General features: G+C 50.0%; 9 protein-coding genes across 9 annotated transcripts; 7 read left to right on the top strand and 2 right to left on the bottom strand.

The window, feature by feature from the left end:
- Positions 1-88: 88 nt before the first annotated feature.
- Positions 89-1991, bottom strand: N7518_002374 (uncharacterized protein; the record flags this gene model as incomplete). Its single annotated transcript, XM_057183302.1, has 8 exons — positions 89-216; positions 287-824; positions 890-1084; positions 1151-1331; positions 1388-1458; positions 1509-1575; positions 1632-1791; positions 1859-1991. The coding sequence occupies 8 exons, from the start codon at positions 1989-1991 to the stop codon at positions 89-91; spliced, it is 1473 nt and encodes a 490-aa protein (XP_057044752.1).
- A 222-nt stretch (positions 1992-2213) lies between these two features.
- On the top strand, positions 2214-4137 carry N7518_002373 (dolichyl-P-Glc:Glc1Man(9)GlcNAc(2)-PP-dolichol alpha-1,3-glucosyltransferase ALG8; the record flags this gene model as incomplete). Its single annotated transcript, XM_057183301.1, has 6 exons — positions 2214-2290; positions 2458-2536; positions 2595-2788; positions 2867-3360; positions 3421-3560; positions 3610-4137. The coding sequence occupies 6 exons, from the start codon at positions 2214-2216 to the stop codon at positions 4135-4137; spliced, it is 1512 nt and encodes a 503-aa protein (XP_057044751.1).
- Positions 4138-5383: 1246 nt separating this feature from the next.
- N7518_002372 (uncharacterized protein) lies at positions 5384-6000 on the top strand (the record flags this gene model as incomplete). Its single annotated transcript, XM_057183300.1, has 3 exons — positions 5384-5556; positions 5584-5670; positions 5928-6000. 3 exons carry the CDS (start codon positions 5384-5386, stop codon positions 5998-6000), a joined length of 333 nt encoding a protein of 110 aa, XP_057044750.1.
- Positions 6001-6006: 6 nt separating this feature from the next.
- On the top strand, positions 6007-9364 carry N7518_002371 (uncharacterized protein; the record flags this gene model as incomplete). The annotated part of the gene is made up of 6 exons (XM_057183299.1): positions 6007-6174; positions 6232-6375; positions 6428-6530; positions 6586-6602; positions 6650-8232; positions 8284-9364. The coding sequence occupies 6 exons, from the start codon at positions 6007-6009 to the stop codon at positions 9362-9364; spliced, it is 3096 nt and encodes a 1031-aa protein (XP_057044749.1).
- Positions 9365-9997: 633 nt separating this feature from the next.
- On the top strand, positions 9998-11281 carry N7518_002370 (coenzyme A transporter; the record flags this gene model as incomplete). Its single annotated transcript, XM_057183298.1, has 2 exons — positions 9998-10240; positions 10304-11281. 2 exons carry the CDS (start codon positions 9998-10000, stop codon positions 11279-11281), a joined length of 1221 nt encoding a protein of 406 aa, XP_057044748.1.
- Positions 11282-11650: 369 nt separating this feature from the next.
- On the top strand, positions 11651-12723 carry N7518_002369 (RNA-binding ATPase activator ESF2; the record flags this gene model as incomplete). The annotated part of the gene is made up of 2 exons (XM_057183297.1): positions 11651-12269; positions 12335-12723. The coding sequence occupies 2 exons, from the start codon at positions 11651-11653 to the stop codon at positions 12721-12723; spliced, it is 1008 nt and encodes a 335-aa protein (XP_057044747.1).
- A 375-nt stretch (positions 12724-13098) lies between these two features.
- On the bottom strand, positions 13099-15024 carry N7518_002368 (ribosome-binding protein NMD3; the record flags this gene model as incomplete). The annotated part of the gene is made up of 6 exons (XM_057183296.1): positions 13099-13933; positions 13994-14293; positions 14351-14426; positions 14495-14708; positions 14791-14890; positions 14966-15024. The coding sequence occupies 6 exons, from the start codon at positions 15022-15024 to the stop codon at positions 13099-13101; spliced, it is 1584 nt and encodes a 527-aa protein (XP_057044746.1).
- Positions 15025-15265: 241 nt separating this feature from the next.
- Positions 15266-17347, top strand: N7518_002367 (RsfS/YbeB/iojap family protein; the record flags this gene model as incomplete). The annotated part of the gene is made up of 1 exon (XM_057183295.1): positions 15266-17347. The coding sequence occupies one exon, from the start codon at positions 15266-15268 to the stop codon at positions 17345-17347; it is 2082 nt and encodes a 693-aa protein (XP_057044745.1).
- Positions 17348-17604: 257 nt separating this feature from the next.
- pex12 (ubiquitin-protein ligase peroxin 12) lies at positions 17605-19163 on the top strand (the record flags this gene model as incomplete). Its single annotated transcript, XM_057183294.1, has 2 exons — positions 17605-17662; positions 17731-19163. 2 exons carry the CDS (start codon positions 17605-17607, stop codon positions 19161-19163), a joined length of 1491 nt encoding a protein of 496 aa, XP_057044744.1.
- Positions 19164-19475: the final 312 nt, after the last annotated feature.

Here is a 19475-nt window from a genome sequence, read left to right as displayed (position 1 = left end):
CTATGAATACACTCCCACCCCCCATCACACAATAACTCAAGACGATTCAGATGGCACAGGGGGTGGGGGGTGGGACAGGACGAGGCGCTTAAAGGAACTTCTTGGGCATGTTGGCCCGGCGACGCTTGTAGATGACGTAGGAGATCGCGAGGATCACCTGGAACGCGATCAGCAAGAAGATGAAGAAGCCCATGCGTGGGCTGGAGGCCGTAATGACTATTATGTGAGAGAAAAGCAATTAGCAGAGTGAACTAATATATCGTCTGAACGAAGCAAGCGAACTTACCACTCCGCAGGTGACCCTGCAGGTTCTCGCTCAAGCTGAGGTGGGAAGAGCGCAGCGTCTCGTGGAGCTGGTTGAAGCGTCCACTGTAGTCCTTGCTCTGGAGGTCGGTCTGGAGGGCCTGGAGCAGCTGCTCGACCCGCGTGAGTCGGGTGTCGAACTGGGCGAGCTGGCGGTCCTGAGCCAGGGACTTCTGGAGAATCTCTGCGTGGCGCTGGTCGGCCTTCTGTGCCTGGTTCTTCAGCTCCTGGAGGATGGTGTTGGTGGCCTTGCCCGCAAGCTGGATGCGACCGCTGACGTCGGCGATCTGGGCAGCTAAGCCGTTCATGGTGGCTTCTGTACCGGAGTTGATGATGGGTTGGGCGGGCTGGTTAGAAATTTGATCGGGGATTGGCTGCTGGGGGGTGCTGCCTTGGTTGGAGGGAATTGTCGAGCCTTGGCCTGCGGCGGACTCGAGGATGAACTTGAAGATCTCAAATGAGTCTGGGTTTTCGGGGGTGGCTGCTGTGATGCCGAAAGTGTTCCCAGCGGGCAGGGCGACCTACTCAGATCAGTATGTTTACGATGGCTGCGGCATGGTGCCGGCGGGACATGATGTATACATACCTTGTCAGTTGAAAAGCAAAGCTTGTCGTCAACGGTGACTTCAAAGATGGAGCTGGTGTGCTTGAGTTTGACAATTGATGGACGGCCTAAGTTACGGTAGGAGTAGTCGCAGTGGCCAAAGGCTAAGGTGTCTGGGCTGTTGTGGCTTTTGTAATCGATGGTACCGTCGTTCAGGAACCCACGGACACTACCACCCTATAGGAGAGGTTAGTAACGAATGATCAATACGGCAAGACAATACGCGACAGGGTTAATACGCACTCTTCCACCATGCGTATCGATTACTAAAGCAAATCCGTCAAATTGGCCGACAGTATAGATGCTCGAGGTACCAATACGGGACTGGCCATCCTTGGTATACCATAACTGCAGGATTCCACCTGCTCGTTCTGGTCCGCTTGCTCGGAATTGGAGCTCTGCTGACCATTCCGACTGAGAGACTCTATACTCATGTTAGTATCTGGTGTCCAATATCACGGTTTGAAGCCCTTCACTTACGGACTCTGTGCCCAAGCTGATCCCCTTGTGTTTCCAGGGTACGGTGGCGTTAAGATGAGCTTGTCTGATAGCTATACAGCTGTTAGAGCAATTCACCAGCAATTGTTATAGGCCGACTCACAACGTGCGGTTCATGGCCCTCTCCTCCAATTGCCCATCCGGGGATGGAGTCTTGGTTTGGTGATATCCTGGTCTAAGGTCAGACAACCATAACCCAAAGACTGAACGTGGACATTATACTAACGTTTGGCCAGTGCCGAAGCTTGAGCTTTCAATAATTTGAGCTGTGGCCCCTACGGCAAGCAATGCCAGGGAAGCTAATGTTCTCATCATATTGTGTGGTTGGTGAAGCTTGAAGTTGATATGGATTCGTGGAAGCTTTGCGCAGCAGCTATCAGCGCTTGCTATGGATTGAGTCACAGTTACACTTCCGATTGCAAAGGTTGGAGACAACACTTGTGGTGATCCAACCGATAACAACGGCAATAACGCAGAGACGGGCCTCCTTTGCAATAACAGCGGCCGACGGTGAGAAATCGATAAAGTGATGGAGCTGTACACTGTTGAGAAGCGTGTGGCGGATTCCGACGTCTGTGAAGTCCATACGGAGACAGTGTTTCCTTTGAGCGTTGTATGTGTTGTATTGACTTATCTGTCCTTCTGCCCAGCTGTTTCGCTCCTAATTTGACCTCCGATCTCCGCATCTGATCACGTGGCCTCAAAATAACGTGCGGAGGAAGCTTCTCACTTCACCGATTTGCGCATTCTCCCGTCTCGCGTCTTCTCGGCTTTCAACATCGCTGCACCATCATGCGCAGGAGCTCCAATGGCTGACCTATACCCTTCATTGGCGCAATGCGCCATCGTTGCAGCTGCTTTCAAGGTGCTGCTCTTCCCCGCATAGTGAGTCCGTCCCGCTCGTTTCGCCGGAGAAAAAAGATCGGAAGGAGAGGTGGAAAGATATCGAACAATCACTACAAAGAATCTGCAAGGGGGGTTTAGAGGGACCGGGAATAGGACATTGAGGTTACCAAATGAGCTTTGCTAACATACTTTTCTTTGTGTTGCAGCAAATCGACCGATTTTGAGGTCCATCGCAATTGGCTTGCCATCACTCATTCTCTCCCCATCCAAGAGTGGTACTATGAGGTATGTTCGGTCGGGCGCATGATTCTAGGCAGGTATAGGATGTTGACTTTGGGCTTAGAAATCCTCGGAATGGACACTTGATTACCCACCGTTCTTTGCAGCCTTCGAGTGGCTGATGTCACAGGCTGCTGTATACGCAGACCCTGCGATGCTGATCGTGAAGAACCTTGGCTATGATTCCTGGCAGACCGTCTACTTTCAAAGATCAACCGTGATTTTGACGGAGTTGGTTCTTGTCTATGCGCTTAGTCGGTACGAGTTGTCAACCCTGACCCTTTTTTGGCTTTTTTTTTCTGGTGATGCAACATAATTCTGACTGCAGTTCGATAGATTCGTCAAGTCGGTTCCTTTGCCAAACAGGCAGGCTGCGCATGTAGCCAGTCTCTCTATCCTACTATCCCCCGGTCTCCTCATCATTGATCATATCCACTTCCAATACAATGGTTTCATGTATGGAATCCTGATCCTATCAATCGTCCTGGCTCGCAAGCAATCGACTCTTCTCTACAGCGGTATCCTCTTTGCTGTGCTGCTATGCATGAAGCACATATACCTATACCTTGCCCTCGCCTACTTCGTCTATCTACTGCGCACCTATTGCCTTAGTCTCAAATCGGTTTTCCGGCCCCGATTCGGTAATATTTTCAAACTTGGAGTTGGTGTGGTGGGTGTCTTTGCAATTGCCTTTGGGCCATTTGCACAATGGGGACAATTGCTGCAGCTCAAGGATAGGCTGTTTCCGTTTTCGAGAGGACTGTGTCACGCGTACTGGGCACCGAATATCTGGGCGATGTACTCCTTCGCTGATCGAGCCTTGATTTCCCGTAAGTAGCCTCTATCTCCCTCGGCGCACACGACATATGAGCGTATCTGACAATCTACAGTTGCTCCACGGCTAGGGCTGCCCGTGAACACTAGTGCTCTGAATAGTGTCACACGAGGACTGGTGGGAGACACCTCTTTTGCCGTCCTTCCGGAGATTACAAAGGAATATACCTTCATATTAACCTTCTTGTTCCAACTGGTATGTGTCCCTGGTCTTGTCCCTTTGGCCTTCTCTCACAATTGTTTAGGTTCCTCTCGTCAAGGTCTGGTTCAACCCAGGCTGTTGGGATACCTTTGTCGGTGCGATCACCCTCTGTGGCTACGCATCATTCCTCTTTGGTTGGCATGTGCATGAGAAAGCTATTCTCCTCATTATCATCCCATTCAGTCTCATCGCCCTCAAGGACCGTCGCTACTTCAGCGCCTTCCGACCTCTGGCGGTTGCGGGCCATGTTTCGCTCTTCCCGCTGCTGTTTACAGCATCCGACTTCCCCCTCAAGACTATTTATACGGTCCTGTGGTTGGTGCTGTTCCTTTTCGTCTTCGACCGAGTCGCACCTGTCCCCGAGCGGCCCCGAATTTTCCTATTCGACCGGCTTTCGCTGCTCTACTTGACCATCTCTATTCCTCTGATTATCTACTGCTCCCTGGGGCACCAATTGATATTCGGATGGGACCGGCTAGAGTTCCTGCCATTGATGTTCATGAGCAGTTATTGTGCCCTCGGCGTGGTCGGAAGCTGGGTTGGGTTCATGGTGGTTTATTTTACCTCTTAGCTTGATTGAAATAATTAGCTGCAAAAGACCCTTTTATATTTCAGCTGGCAACTATGAACTACACACTGCTTGTGGTTATTTGTGGTGACTTCGGGATTTACTCGGGTTCGATATAGGTGTAGAATGTTTGCATTGTTTGCTTCCACGTGGATCAGACCCACGGATCACGGAGTCTATTTTCTCACTAAGCCCAATCTGGTTAGTCTCTGTTCATCCATGGTTGGCCTGCAGTCAAATGCAGGTCAGATAGAAACATGGGGGAGGATCTCTCTTCTAGTCTAGGGATTTGCTAGCCATGTTTGCGTAAACACATAGGTATTTTCTTATCTTTTTGCCTTAAATACTAGCTTGGTTGATTGTCTAGTTGTGAAAATGCATATTTACGACACGTATATATTTCCCCAGATGGTGGAAGTCATTTTCCGCTCATACATTTTGTCTATATGCTTTCACTTCTACTAGTAATTAATCGGTTATTTTAGGCTGCTTTTTTAATAGATCTCATATGCAACCCGTTCTAAAAGTAGCAAATAATAAATAGGAGGGGCGACTATACCTGGGCATATATCACATGTTTGTTATTCACATCTAGCCGCGCGATAACTAAACAATCACAAAAGCCGGTGTGATGAGATGCAAAAGAGAGGCCCATTGACTCTAATAAGCAAAGATATAGAGTATCTCTTATTTAACAACATATATCTGGGTGGTCAATGCGCTTGTGACACCGTGGCTGAAGGAGGTGTATCAAACCTACATGTCAACCATAGCTGTTTGCTTTAGAGTCATAAAGGTGATGTATAGTTAGCAGCCGGTGTATGATATAGAGTATGCATATAAAGCTCCACTACTTGCATTTCAGTGACATATAATTATTAAATAGGGTTGGTTCTATTTTAAGTATGAAATACGACTACCTAGGTAGACGCCCAGGGTTATGAACAAATAAGACTTCAGCATTTAAAGCCAAAGAGAATCCTACTGAAAGGTTGGTGTTTCAAGTTAAAAATACAAACAAAGCTGGTAGTGACATGGTCCCGTTAGTTCGAATTGATTGTTCCGATCTTAGCCCGGGGAGGTGACCGAGAATAGGGACTGGGAATTGATAATCGGGTTAAAGAATAGAAAGATTCCAGATTATTGAAATGAGCAGGTTGTAGACGAAATCTCCTGGACCAGACGAGTCGAATGAGGGTAAATACAGGTAGAGTTGGGGAAGAAAGGAAGAAAGAATTGACAGTCGGAGATGACGAGGGGAGGAGGGAGAGTCGAGGGTCCCGAGGAAAGCCCAAGTGCGGTTTTTCTGCTGGGCTTTGGCTCCCGCTTGCTCCTCCTCTCCACCAATCAGCGTCCACCGCTGATTCGCGGTCCTGCAATGATCTACCGCTCCGTCCTTTTTGTCTACCTTTCTTCTTTCTGGTTCCCTACACCTTGAAATATTCACAGCCTCCCTCCCCCTTTTGATATTCCACCAGTTCATCCTTATCCAAATCGCTTGGTTCGCAACTTCAGTACAGGACGCGTTCTACTCCGGTAAGTCCGCATGAATTCCCAAGGCATCGCTATTCCACTGTTCGCGTGTTCTTGATCTGCGACCACGCCTGATCACGACGATTCCCACCAACCCCTCAACCGCCCATTTTCTACACAACGGTGCAGAGCGACTGGAGTATCTGCAATGTATATCGCAACTCCCGTTACCTCCGCCGATTGCGTGGCCGACACGGCCTCTACCTTCGCACACTCGACCGACAAGCTTCACTCGCTAACCAAGATCGCGTTTGGTTTAGCCCCGTTCATGTTCGATTCTCGATTCTGTTTACGGTAGCTCCTGGCCGACTGGCGCGTGCAAACTTAATTTAAAGCATCATGGTATGCAATTACCTTATCCGAAGGAATGACTGCGGAGGCGCCAAGAAGAAAGTGGTGGATGCTACGGAGACAAAGAGGCTTACACAATTGCACGGACAGGTGTTATTCAAACGCAAACCGGTTCAATACCTCCCACAAACTGTCATTGAAGATGATAGCTCTGAGGTGTGTATTCTATTATCCATACTGCAGAGCTTCCCGCTGACTCTTTCTCCCTTCCAGGTCTGGGTTATCCCAGAGACCAATGAGGTCTTCACTAGCTACGAGCCTTACCTTCACCGAATGGACTTCTACAAACAACGCCGATTCATCTGCGAGATCACAGGCCATTCGGGCTTGACCTTTTTTGAGGCGCTCCGCAGTGAGGTATATTATCACATGGATACCAAGTGATGGACATATGCTAACCCTCGACTAGACGGAGGAATCACGTGAAGTCAACAACAGTTTCCCCGATGCCCTGAGAGAACCCATTCTGCGCAGAATTCAGTTCTCTATAGTTTCGAGGGTGGACAGCCTGGGTATGCTATTCTGATCTTTTTTTAGTCTGAATCAAGCTAACGGCACTCTTCTTAGTGGATGAAATCTATGAAGTGAGATAATTCCCGTCACATATCAACGACTGATCTAACAAACCTAGGAATTCAAATCAGACTTCTACCCAGGCGAAGCCGTTCTCATTTTGCTTGAGGATAGTAGTCGGCTTCATGGTACCATCAGAGATAAGGCCAACTTTGCAGAGCAGTTATATGCCGATGGAACCATTAAAACACCGGCTTTTGCTAGGTATCTGGTCAAGATCCTAGATCGGCAAAACGAAGAGGCTCTGCTGGATCAGGACCACATCACACGCGACCGAAAGGCTTTCACTAAACTGATGCTGCGCGGGTTCATCAAAAACAACGTCACCAGAGAGTCGTGGACAGGTGCCCCCTGGTTAGTCAAACCATCCGTCGCAGAGACATACAAGATCCCGATTGAGGTGCCTAAGCACCTGCAGTATGGTGCGAAGGTGGCAGAGAAGAAGGCGATGAAGAAAGCGGACCAAGATGGCTTCTTTGGTTTCTTTTCTTCTCAGCAGCTGCCCGAGCTAAAACCCGCAGTCAAGGGCCCGAAATCGAAACTGTCTGCACAGGACATGGCAAAATCGAGGGAGGCACAGTACCAAGAGTATCAGCGGTCGCTGAATGGTAACCCATCATTCCTTCTGCCTTCCAACCCGTTGCGCCCTTCCAAACCACCACTGGTTGGCGATAGGAAGCTGGCTGGACTCCCACCAGTGGTGATTAAGAATGAGCCAAGAGCACCAACCCCGCCACCAATCAAGTATCCTATCGAAGATCTAGACCTTGCTCCGAATTCCGAAAAGAAACATCGACCAGCCCTGAAGTTTATGACGGTAGGTGAGTCTGAAGATGACGGCACAGAGAACCTTCTGCCCGGTGATCTAGAGCCAGAGACGGTGGGGCTGCTATTGGAGACTTGGGACACACTCAATGTCTACTGCGAAGTATTTGAACTGGATTCTTTCACTTTTGACGATTTTATTCAAGCTATGCGGTTCTCATCAGATGAGGTGGACTGCGAGCTTTTCGTTGAAGTGCATTGCGCCGTTCTCAAGAAGCTCGTCAATTCATCAAACGATGATGGTGCTGTTCAGATCTCACTCCCAGACTTCCCTGCCGATGAATCTGATGAATCAGAAGAGGACGAGGAAAAGGAAGAAGCCGAGGAAGAGTCTCCCGAGCTGCAGCCGAAGCCCAGGAGGATGACCACTAGAGGAAGTCTGGCCAAGGAAGAGGCAGTCGTCATCAAAGCACAGATTAACGAACATGAACCCGAGAAGACACAGATTCATCGCGCCGGCGATATGTTTGAGACATACGGGTGGATTGATCGTCTTCGCAAACGCGATTTCCGCAACGGTGGGTGGCAGTTGGTGATGGTTGGACTTTTGCACCAGCTATCTGTTCGTCCTCGCTTGGAGCAAGTCTGCAACACCATCCTTAAGCATCTCGCGCCTCTCGATCGCGAGCCTACACAGGACACCGCGCAGGAGCAGTATCAAACACTTGACATCAATTTGCGTACTCAGGCGCTTCAGATGATTTGTATGTTGAGCTTGGAGACCAGGGCCATCCGAAATTATCTAGAAGAGTGCAGCAATCAGATGACAGAGTTGCGCAAGGAGAAAATTGAGTATCAGAAGGCGCGCAAAGCAGGGTAAGTCAATCCTTGACCATTGGCATCTCAACCGCTAACATCATCTTCCAGTCTCATCGAGCTCCGTCAGCTGCACCAGGAGCGCAAGGCCGTCCAGCCCGAGCTTGAAAAGGCTGGGAAGTCACCTACGCCGGTGCCCGAACTTGACGGCTTGGATGACTCTCGACTGGAAGGGGATTCTGAAATGGTCGGGGACACAGAAGACGAGGATATCCCTCGACCACGCTCATTACGCGGAGGAATTGATCGGGCCCTCGAGCGTAAACGGAAACAAGAATTGGAAAAGGAGCGAAAGGAGATGTTGGCGAAGCAGCCCAAGGGGTCCAAACAATACCAGCGAGTCTTGAAGAAGATCGACGAGCAGAAGGCCAATATCGAGAAGCTCCAGGAGCAGATCGAGACTGTGGAGAACAGCCTTCGCGAGACCGACTGCCCCCGGACGCGATGCCTTGGAATGGATCGCTTCTGCAATCGCTACTGGTGGTTTGAGCGCAATGCGATGCCCTACGAGGGTATGCCGGAAAGCTCAACGGCCGAGGCATGCTACGCCAATGGTCGTCTGTGGGTGCAAGGCCCGGATGAAATGGAGCGCGCCGGCTTCATCGACGTTACCGACGAACAGCGGAAGCAGTACCAGAAGCATTTCCAAACCACCCCCGCAGAGCGCAAAAAGCACGAAGAAGGGGCAACACATGTGTGGAATGCTCGTGAATGGGGCTACTACGAGGACCCCGAGGCAATTGAACAGCTCGTGGAGTGGCTGGACTCGCGCGGCAACCGGGAGTCCAAGTTGCTTAAGGAGCTGCTCGTCCAGCAAGAGTACATCGGCAAGTACATGAAGAATCGCAAGGCGTACCTAGCCGATATGCCTGATAGAGCCGAATCGGAGGATATCCCAGCCAAGCGCGTGACCACCCGGACCAAGACCTATCTGGATGTGAGCGAGAGTGGGCTTCGCTGCCTGCGCTGGAGAAACACGACCGCGTTGTCCGAGAATGGGCATCTTCATGTTGATCCTGGCAGGCCAGCCAAGCGCAAGCGGGTTTCGGATGATGCCCGAGTGACCAAGGTAGCCAAACAGGCTAAGCAGGCTAAGCCTTTGACTCGAACACGCTCTCAGCGCAAGGGTTGATGCCTCTAGAGGGTTAATTCTACAATATCACGCGACCACGATATTCTTGTATTTCGTATACATTTCGAGCTGCATGGAGACGGGGAGTTCATCTCTTTTCACTAGCATTTTTTTTTTGGAAGAAGTCAAATAGCTTAGAAGCAATGCAATAACATAGAACAAGCAACTATTCTTCCCCCGATAGATATCGGTTGCATGTCCTAATTAGGCCTAGTGGATGCAAAACACGATGACAAACCGGCATCTCGGGACTCGCTGATTTTGCGGGCCGTATTAGTACCGTAACCCGCCGGTTATTCGCGGGGAGCCGCTGGTATCGGCACGTCAGAATGTTCGTAACGACAATGAACCTCGTAAATACGTCAGTGGAAATATACGCCGAACGCTATTATTCTTTCATCTTTTGCCATTACACTGTCATTATATTCTTTGAAACTCCGCTCAAGCTTGGAGTGCTATCCGCCAACTCTTAGATTTGCGTGTACAGTTGCAGTGTCCAGAAGATCATTCGGTACCCCAGAAATCTCATTATCGCCGACACTGATCACGAGGGCGCCCCGGATATTCTTCCCCCTCCTGCCAGCCTCGGTTGCTCTTTTACAACTTCATCTTTCCTTTTCCTCTTCCTATTCCATGTCGACTGGTCATTTGGACTATGCCTACGACCCTCCCAAAATCCCAGACTCTACTCCGCAGTTCGCTCCGATGAGCGTCGCACATTCGGCATCGCCGCCTGTCGGCGGCGCTACGAAATCATTTAAGTCAAATAGTACCGCCGATATGGACATACCAGAAAGCGGCAAAAACAAGATTGAAAAGCGTAGCTTTGATTATGTGATGAGGAGTGGAATTGCGGGAGGGCTGGCAGGGTGTGCGGTAAGTTTCCTAGGCCACAGGTCATTATGAGCTTTATACTAATTAATGCGCCGGACCTTGCAGGCTAAGACCGTGGTAGCGCCCCTAGACCGCGTGAAGATCCTATTCCAGTCGTCGAACCCCCAATTCGCCAAATATACGGGCAGCTGGACTGGCCTGGCCTCAGCGATTCGAGATATCAAACGCAATGAAGGTACCCGGGGCCTGTACAAGGGCCACTCAGTGACCCTCCTTCGAATTTTCCCCTACGCCGCTATAAAGTTCCTTGCATACGAGCAGATCCGCGCGGTCTTCATTCCTTCCAGCGAATTCGAGACCCCGTTCCGGCGATTGATCTCCGGCAGCTTGGCCGGTGTCACCTCTGTATGTTTCACATACCCATTAGAATTGATGCGCGTGCGAATGGCATACGAAACCAGACAGTCGAAACACTTAGGCTTGGTGAACGTATGGCGGCAAATCTACCACGAGCGTGTTAGACCCCCACCAACCCACTCTGCTGCGGCAGCCGAGTCTTCTTCCGTTGCTGCTGCCGAAAGCGCTTCAGCTGCCGCTTCGAAAGTTTTCCCGCGCTCCGGCATTGCCAATTTCTACCGCGGCTTCTCCCCGACTATCCTCGGCATGCTCCCCTACGCCGGAATGTCTTTCCTCACACATGACACAGTGGGTGACTTGTTCCGTCTCCCCGGTGTGGCGCGCTACACCCTCAGACGACCAGAAGAGTTAGCACATTCCGCGGATCGACCCAAACGACCGCAGCTCAATACCACGTTCGAGCTTCTGTCTGGTGCTGTGGCTGGTCTAGTTTCGCAGACTTCATCATACCCATTGGAGGTCCTCCGTCGGCGGATGCAAGTCAGTGGTGCAGTTGGCGATGGCCGACGACTTGGAATAGCTGAAACCGCCCGCGCAATCTGGCTCGAGAGAGGGTTCAGAGGCTTCTGGGTTGGACTGACTATCGGATACGCCAAGGTCATTCCCATGGTTGCAGTGAGCTTCTACGTTTATGAGCGAGCCAAGGGATCGTTGGGCATTAGTTAGACTTGTTACATATTCAATTTCTTGCCCTTTGTTTGCATATATCATGCGGGCTCTTATACTGGTTCTCTGTGGCGTTTCGTGGATACATTGGGAGGGTTCTTTTTAGCATACAGAGCCCGAATGGCTTCTTCGAGATACCGGTACAAAATTTCAAGAATTTCTTTCATCTTTCATTTAATTCATCTTAAACCCTTCTTAAGCTGGACTCTTTGACTTTGCTATGTGGCTCATGTGTGGCTGATTAGTAGATTTAGCCTTGGAACGGCCCCGGGGCTTGACTCCGATGGGCACAGACCACCCGCATAAAAAAAAGTTGCAGACTTCCGCCACCCATAATCAAGTCTGTCAACCATACTCGGATTCCACAAAATGACGACTCGCAAACACAATGATTTTCTAGATATTGCGGCCAGTGATGATGAGGCCAACGGCAGCGACCGCGGCTACGACTCTGAAGCCAATGTGGTGGAGAGCAAAGGACGGGCCGTGAAGCGGCGGCGGACGACAACCACGCAAGATTTCACGCAAGAGTCTGACGAAGACGAGGAAGAGGAGGAAAACGACAAAGATGCCGAGAAAGAAGACGAAGATAACCACAACGAAGACGGTGGCACAAGTCTAAAAGACCCAGCACAACCCAACACCAAATCAACCAAGTCGCTCAAAGCAAAGGGCAAGCTCGCCAAGCTGTCGAAACTCGCGAACGGCAAAGAACCTAAGAAAAAGCGCTCAGGTGTCATATACTTCTCTTCTCTCCCGCCGTACCTGAAACCCTTCGCCTTGAAAGCAATGCTAGAGAAGAGAGGGTTCGGAGGTATCACAAAGATCTTCCTAGCCCCTCTTCTCCCATCTGCAGCCGGCCATCGAAACCGCTCAAATAAGAGAAAGCTCTACACTGAAGGGTGGATCGAGTTCGACTCCAAAAAGACGGCCAAGATCTGCGCGGAGACCTTGAATGCGACTATCGTGGGTGGTTTGAAGTCGAGCTGTGAGTTTCCCGGCATTTCCGCCCTTATATAAGTGATGAATACTGACCAGTGCTGCGATCTATAGGGTATCACGATGATGTGTGGAACATCAAATATCTCTCACGGTACTCCTGGGAGGATCTTATGCAATCTGTACAACGAGAGAGATCTGAAAGGGAAAGCAAGAGGAAGATTGCCGACGCTCGCGAATCCAAGGAAGCTAAAATGTTCATTGCGGGTGTTGAGAATGGTCGCATTGCTGATGGCATGGCGAAAAAGAATGAGGAGAAGATGAAGAGGCGCTTGGAGGCGGCTGGTGAGGCGGCTGGCGATGGGGATAAGGAACTGCAGCCTAAGAAGGACAAGCAGCCCACGAGAAGGCGGTTCCATTTCCAGCAGAATGAGGTTGTAAAGGGATCGAAGGATGGTGCTATGGCCGAGGACGCGAAGCGGGTACTTGGGAAGATCTTCTAAGTAGGATTTCACGGGGAACATCTCGTCTTGTTTTTATTGGCTTTTATGGCCTCTGGCCTGTCTATTTGATCTACTACAGCCCGGATTCCTAATATCATTCACTGAGATGTTATGATCGAATATTGCCATTCCGTAGTACTATTGTAAAGTTTAGCCTTACAATCTTAGAAACTGCCTCCTACAATATACAATCTACATACTCTCGACTCTCTTTCCTTGATCCATTTTCATCTGACTTGATCTGTTCTAGAAGTAAATGCTGTACATTGTATGCATCAATTCGAAAAAAAAGAACTTTTCTTGATGATTGAAAAAACCCTAAAACACGAACGCCAACCAGTCCCATGATCACCCATGATAACATCCAGATTGCTACTAATTGTCCTCCATGTTCAAATCATCAAAGTCATCAAGCAGCTCATCCATGTTGATTTTCGGCACAGCGTGTCCCTCCTCATCCATGTCATCATCGCCGTCCTCATCCATTTGGTCTGCCCTGACCTGGTACTGGCGGTTCTTGTACAGATCAAGAGTTTGACGCAACTCCTGATCCTCCTCGACGTCACGCAAGAACATTTCGTAATCTTGTTCCATCCTAGCCTGCTCCTGCTCTTGGCGCTTGTTTGTAGGAACATTGACTACAGCGGCAGTCGCCTCCTCCTCGTGCTCGCGAGCCATGCGCTTCAAGCGCCAGGTGCGAGCCTTGGATTTCTTGCTGCGGACGTAGTGCTTCTTGATAAGAACCACATCTGGGATTGTTGAGCTGTACTGGTGGCTATTCTCAATTGCTTCGAATTGATCGTTGTTGAACTGGGTTCCCGTCAAGTGGTAGCCGAGGACGGAATCACCCACGTGTAAGATACCACCGAGGTGAGTCCGTGTGAAATAGGTGATATCATTAGATCCAAGATCCGAGGCACGAGCAACGGTGGCCTCGGACAGAAGGTAACGACCATTAGAATGACCGGTGGATTCAATGTCCAAAACGATGAATTCCTTAAGCTCGGTGGTATCTGCAAGATTCGGGAATGGCTGGCGCCAGTAAGTGCTAGTAGGAAGATCGGTTGTCCGGAGAGTGCAAGGGTCCATAAGGTTAATAGAAGTGCCGACTCGGTGGCAGATAGCAAGCGGGCTTATATCAGACAATGAGCGGGCCAGCTTAATCGGTAGAGCAACCAGGTCATCCTTGCAAATAGGAACAATAGTTACGCTGTGTTAAATGCGGTTGTTAGATAGGTGTGCGCGCCGAGTTGGATCTGGGAAAACTTACGACCACGAGTGCTTGTAGACACTCTTACTCGTATGAATATCCATGGAGACGAGTTCGTGCGATCGTGTGGTTTTGCAAGGCACCACAGACTCTAAGAAGGAAAGCATGCGCTCGGCCTCATTCCTCTTTGAGAAGTAAAAATCAAGTCCCTCGTTCACTTCCTTGATGTTGATAGTATCCTTATGGGCGTTGTGCTTGAGGATCAACTGTTCCAGATACAAAAAGGTCCGCTTGTGAGGAACCTTCTGTCGTATCTGCACACTTGCGCCCCAAGTGTTGTGCGTGTAACTTTGCTGGCAGCTAAAAAAAGAGGTGTCAGCATATTACTCGGTATGGGGGATCTATAATTAGACATACCCTGAGCACTGCTGATTGGCAACAACATATTCAACCTCGAATTGTTGCTGTATGATAGTGCCTTGGAATGCCTCCGCTTGTATGTTGTTAGCTTCGATCCCACGGGCTAGATGTGCTCAGTTGGCCGAATTGGTAGATACCTACTTTGTATGGTGATCTTCAGCTTCAATCTTTTCGAATGAGGCTCTGTCCAAATGAAACTGGCATCGATGATTCGGACTTTGTTCAGACCACGGAGCTTGCGTAGACAAATGGCGAGTAGTTCCTTCGACTCGAGAGCTGCGACGACCCAGCTGTTGGGTGGCTGCAGCCACCGTTCGCAATCTCTGCAGCAGTGAATCACCGCTTCGCGTTGCACCTAAAGTCCATGTTAGTTGGAACACATTATAGTGTAAGAAGGCTTCTTTTGATTTTGAGCCCACAAACGGAGTTATACATACACCTCCGGCAACATCGACAGTAAGACGAATGCAATCCGAACATAGGGCTCCAGCTGAGAGTGTTCCATCAATGGCAGCGCCACAGTTGCAACAGAGAATTCTGAACGAAATGAAGTATCAGTATTTGAGAAGGTGGGGAGTAATAGGTAGAAACAAAGTTGCGATAAGAACTCACGTCGCTGCGACTTTCTCCTGCTGCGCAAAATAGACGGGGGCATCCAGATCCATCGACATCTTGATAAGTAGAGTCAGAAATCAGAACCCAAGAATGAAAAAATCACCAGGGTATTGAAGAAAGAGTTTACAGTATCGTAGATTTGTGATAATTGCCCCCCACCCGAATCTTTTTTTCTTGATGACTCAGCTGTTTGCAGTGTTTGCTCCCGTTATCTGATATCACTGGAAGCAAATCAAGAACTGAACCTGTTGGAAGAACTCAAGCTCCGCATTTCTTTCTTCCAATATAACCATCACTATGAGCAGAGCTCTTTTACGAGGGGCTGCATGCCAGACTTGTCGGCATGAAGTGCTGCGGTCCTTTGTTTCCGTCTCCGGCATCCCAATGCCACGATCCTCTCCTCTTTCCTCCCGTTCGATCTCCAACCCTAGAGCCTTCTCCGCTGTAACTTTGCTGCAATCTGATCGCCCTCCAACTTCGAATCAGCTTGATACTCTTCTATCCGAAACAGATGAGCCATCACCACACTCGGAAGCAAATGCGCCAGCTTCATCACAGCATGTCCCCTGGTATCTGCAGGAAGGGGCGCCAATCATTAAAGAGCGCCCGTTGGCCGAAGCTCATCTCCCTAAAATTCCAGAAGGTTCACCGGAGATGCTCTCGACTCTATTGGAATATACGTATAAGGACTTGGGCTTGGATGGCCTCAAGCTTTTTGACCTGCGTGGCCTCGAAATCCCTGCAGCTCTCGGTGCCAATGTCATCATGATCATTGGAACTGCTCGCAGTGTGAAGCATTTGAACGTGTCCGCGGATCGTCTCTGTCGCTGGCTGAGAAGCCAATACAAATTGTCTCCCTACGCCGACGGCTTACTTGGACGCAACGAGTTGAAAATTAAACTCCGCCGTAAAGCCAAGCGAGCGCGCGCTGCCAGTGCAGCAGGCACTATGATCGACGAAAAGGATGATGGAATTACCACAGGATGGATCTGTGTAAATGCGGGTATGGTGGACAAAGGCGATACTACGACTCAGTTGAGTGATGTTGGAATTGAGGGATTTGGTAATCTTGACCTTGGTACTAGTGTGGTTGTCCAGATCTTCACCGAGGAGAAGCGGGCTGATGTTGACCTTGACGGCCTCTGGGAGACTACTTTAGCCCGCGAAGGACGCAAGAACATCCGGGACAGCACAGAGGATTCATCCAAGAATGGTTCTGCGCCCCCCAGGTCTATGTCCGATGGATTTGGTTCCATTCCTGGCCAAAGGAGAGGCTTTCATACCATGCGTAGACTCGCACTATCTGCCATGAACTCCACCGAGTCTGGGTTAGAAGCTGGTTTCCCGGCCATGGGAACTTCGCCTTCCACCGTTCCAGCCGGCGCAGCAGCAGTTGCATCTCAATTGACACCAGCATCTTTGCTTCAGATTCTCGCTGAACTTCCAGCCGATAGTGCACGAAATGAGCTTGGAAGCGGCCCAAATGATCGCCAGTCCACTCTTTTTCTACGGCTCTTCTATACCAACCACGCCGCGCGGTTCTCTCCACAGGAAAAAGCCACCTTTCGATTGAAATTGTTCTCCATTGCTGTGTCTCGGCAGCACCCAGCTTACACCAAGGATGCACTTTTTAGCACATTCTCTGATTTTCTTCGCGACGGGTATGAAATTCCGGATGAGCTTGGATTCGATGTTGTTTCTGCGCTTCTAACACCGAGAACAGCGGGTGTTATCACCGAGCAGTCTAAGACTCATTCTTCAGAGGGTGACATGGAGCTTGCTTTGTTAGTTCTGGATCGCTTGGCCCTCCGTGGTGTGCCGATTTTGAACATGAAAATTTTCAATATACTCTATCAAGCTGTCTGTGCACCTAATCTAGCACCTTCGAGCCCGAACAAATTGCGCCCAGAAGAGAGTTCTCCAAGTTCGTCTGTTGTTCAACAGACGAAGTCTCAGAAACAGATCTTGTCTCGACTGTCCAAGATACTCGCGGCGGCCAACATTCCATTTGACGCAGTAGATGCGCGTCAGCTTATGGTGACATTATTTCAATGCGGGGATTACAACGGATTTTGGCGTCTGTGGCGCCAGTTTCCCTTGAAAGGTGCTAATCGCACACAAGAGGACTACGTGCAGCTGTTCAAGTTGCACGCTGAGTTGGGCGAGGAAGTGCGAGCGCGCGAGTGTCTGTCGACAGGGGTAGCATTGATGAATCAAGAGTCCCCCGCTATTGTGCTACAAGGTCCGATCGTGACAGCCATCATGCATTGTATTCTGGTAGCAGACCCGACACTCCAGAATCGAGATGGTGAAGCGTCTCTGAGCTTCTACATGCCGCTCTGGACTGAGTGCCAGGAGGCACTTGCTCGGGAAAATTGAACGACGAGGAAACAACTTTGTAAAATAATCTAGCATATATTCTCCAGTGTACAATATTCCATGCGTATCTCATGTTAAATATTGAAGTTGTTGTAAATATCTCTGAATGTATGGATTCTCAGCCCGCCCGGAGCGACGTAGTCAGCTCGGATAAGTTGAGCCTCGGCATATGATCATTGGTTCCGGCGACTCTTCCTCTCTCTCTCTTCAAACACCCTCAAATACCACCGTGATAAGGATGACTGGCACTCCCGACGATGGAGTACCTTCCTAGTCTTCAACAGGAGTTCGACGAGCACAAGCCGTCGCTCTTCGGTAAGTCGATTGATGCTTCCCCGCGTAGTGATTAGAAGCGCTAACGCTAGGTTCGTGCTTGACAACAGAACTCCTCGCTGAGCAACAGCTCTCGGATCTTCTTCCCCCGTCTTTGCGTTATCTTCTCGCAGTCGCAACACACCGCCACCCGCGCTATCTCCTCCGGATCCTCAACTCATATGACGAAATCTATGCCGTCCTTTCAGTAATAGTCGAACGTTACTACCTGCGAACATTCGGCGGCTCCTTCACAGAAAACTTCTATTCCTTGAAACGTGAGCGCGTTCTCTGCACCAAGAATGGCGAGATCCCGCGCGCCCAGGTTGGCGCCGCAGGCCACGTGCGCGAGGCCCTGAAGCTACACTCGACGGACATCTGGAAGAACTTGTTCGTCATGGTTGGAATACCTTACCTAAAGCGCAAGTTAGACGAAGGATACGACATTCATGCCGCGCCACATGCATCCCTGGTCACCAGCAGCGGCCCACGATATAATCCCAGCGACGATCTGCCGGTCAACCCGTCGCTACGCCAACGCATCTTCTTCTACTACAAGTGGTTCCTGCGCAATGTCTACCCATCCGTGAATGCGGCGTACTATTTCTCTGTTCTGGCGTTCAACCTAGCCTACCTTTTCGACAACACAAAATACTCCTCCCCATTCCTATGGCTTATCGGCACGCGTATCCGCCGCCTCGGCATCGCAGACCACCGCGCTATCGCCGCAGTGCTAGATCCCAAGCCTGGCCCCAGCACCGGGCGATCTCAGCGACCCGGCGGAGGTCTGCTTGGTCTACTTAGTCCCCAGAACCTCCATACTCAGCTCTTGACCTCGCTGCGCTACTTCCTTCCTGCGTCGATCTTCGCCCTCAAGTTCCTAGAATGGTGGCATGCAAGCGACTTCTCTCGCCAGCTAGCCCGCAAGGCAACTGAGGTCCTGGATCTGCCTGCCCCCATTGTGGCAGGTTTGACTTCTCCTGCGGAACGACGGAAATCGTCAATCCAAGATGAGAAAGAGAAGGCGAAGAAGCAGGCCGAGCAGGAGAAGAAGAGCGCTGCCGGCGATCTTAAACCAGCACTCAAGCCTCCTCGTCGCCACCAACCGCCTATTTCAGCGACCTCTTATCTTCCCATCTACACTGTGTCTTTGCCTCCGGCTGATCCTTCCAGCGCAAATACTTGCCCTGTCTGCATGGGTCCGCTCGTCAACCCGACTGCTTGCCAGACGGGGTACGTGTTCTGTTATGTGTGCATCTTCCACTGGCTGAACGGTGAGCATCAGCGCCAACTGGATTTCATGACCGGCGAGGGCGCTGGCGCACCGTGGGAAGAGGAGATCACAGGTGACGATGAAGAGACAAAGAAGAGCCCTAGTGGAGATGACTCTGAAGAAGGCCCCCGAAAACGATCTGGTAAATGGGAGAGTGGCAAGGGGAGGTGTCCTGTAACAGGGAGGAGAGTGCTTGGAGGTACTGATGGATTGAGGAGAGTGTTGGTTTGAGGGATTGCGTAGTCCCAATTCTCGGTATATTAATTGTAAACCGCATTTTGTACACCAGACTGCGTTGTATTGGAATCTAAAAGAGGGTATATCGTTGCTCGAATTGTATATATGATGCAACAAAAGAAATCCTACTCCTTTTCAGTACTATCGACAACGGCCGCTACTTTGGTATGGCATACCTAATCAGTGTCCAGTGAACATTCACATTTGTCTACTAATATGTCTTGAAAAAAATCAACATATAACCTGACAAGGGAGAGTATATCTAGTTAATAGGCATCTAGAAAGAAATCAAACGTCTAGAATAAG

This window comes from Penicillium psychrosexuale (assembly GCF_028828465.1).
Source record: "Penicillium psychrosexuale strain IBT 29551 chromosome Unknown utg000002l, whole genome shotgun sequence".
NCBI classification, from domain to species: Eukaryota; Fungi; Ascomycota; class Eurotiomycetes; order Eurotiales; family Aspergillaceae; genus Penicillium; species Penicillium psychrosexuale.
The sequence above is the reverse complement of the archived record's forward strand: the minus strand, read 5'-3'. Positions and strand labels throughout refer to the sequence as shown.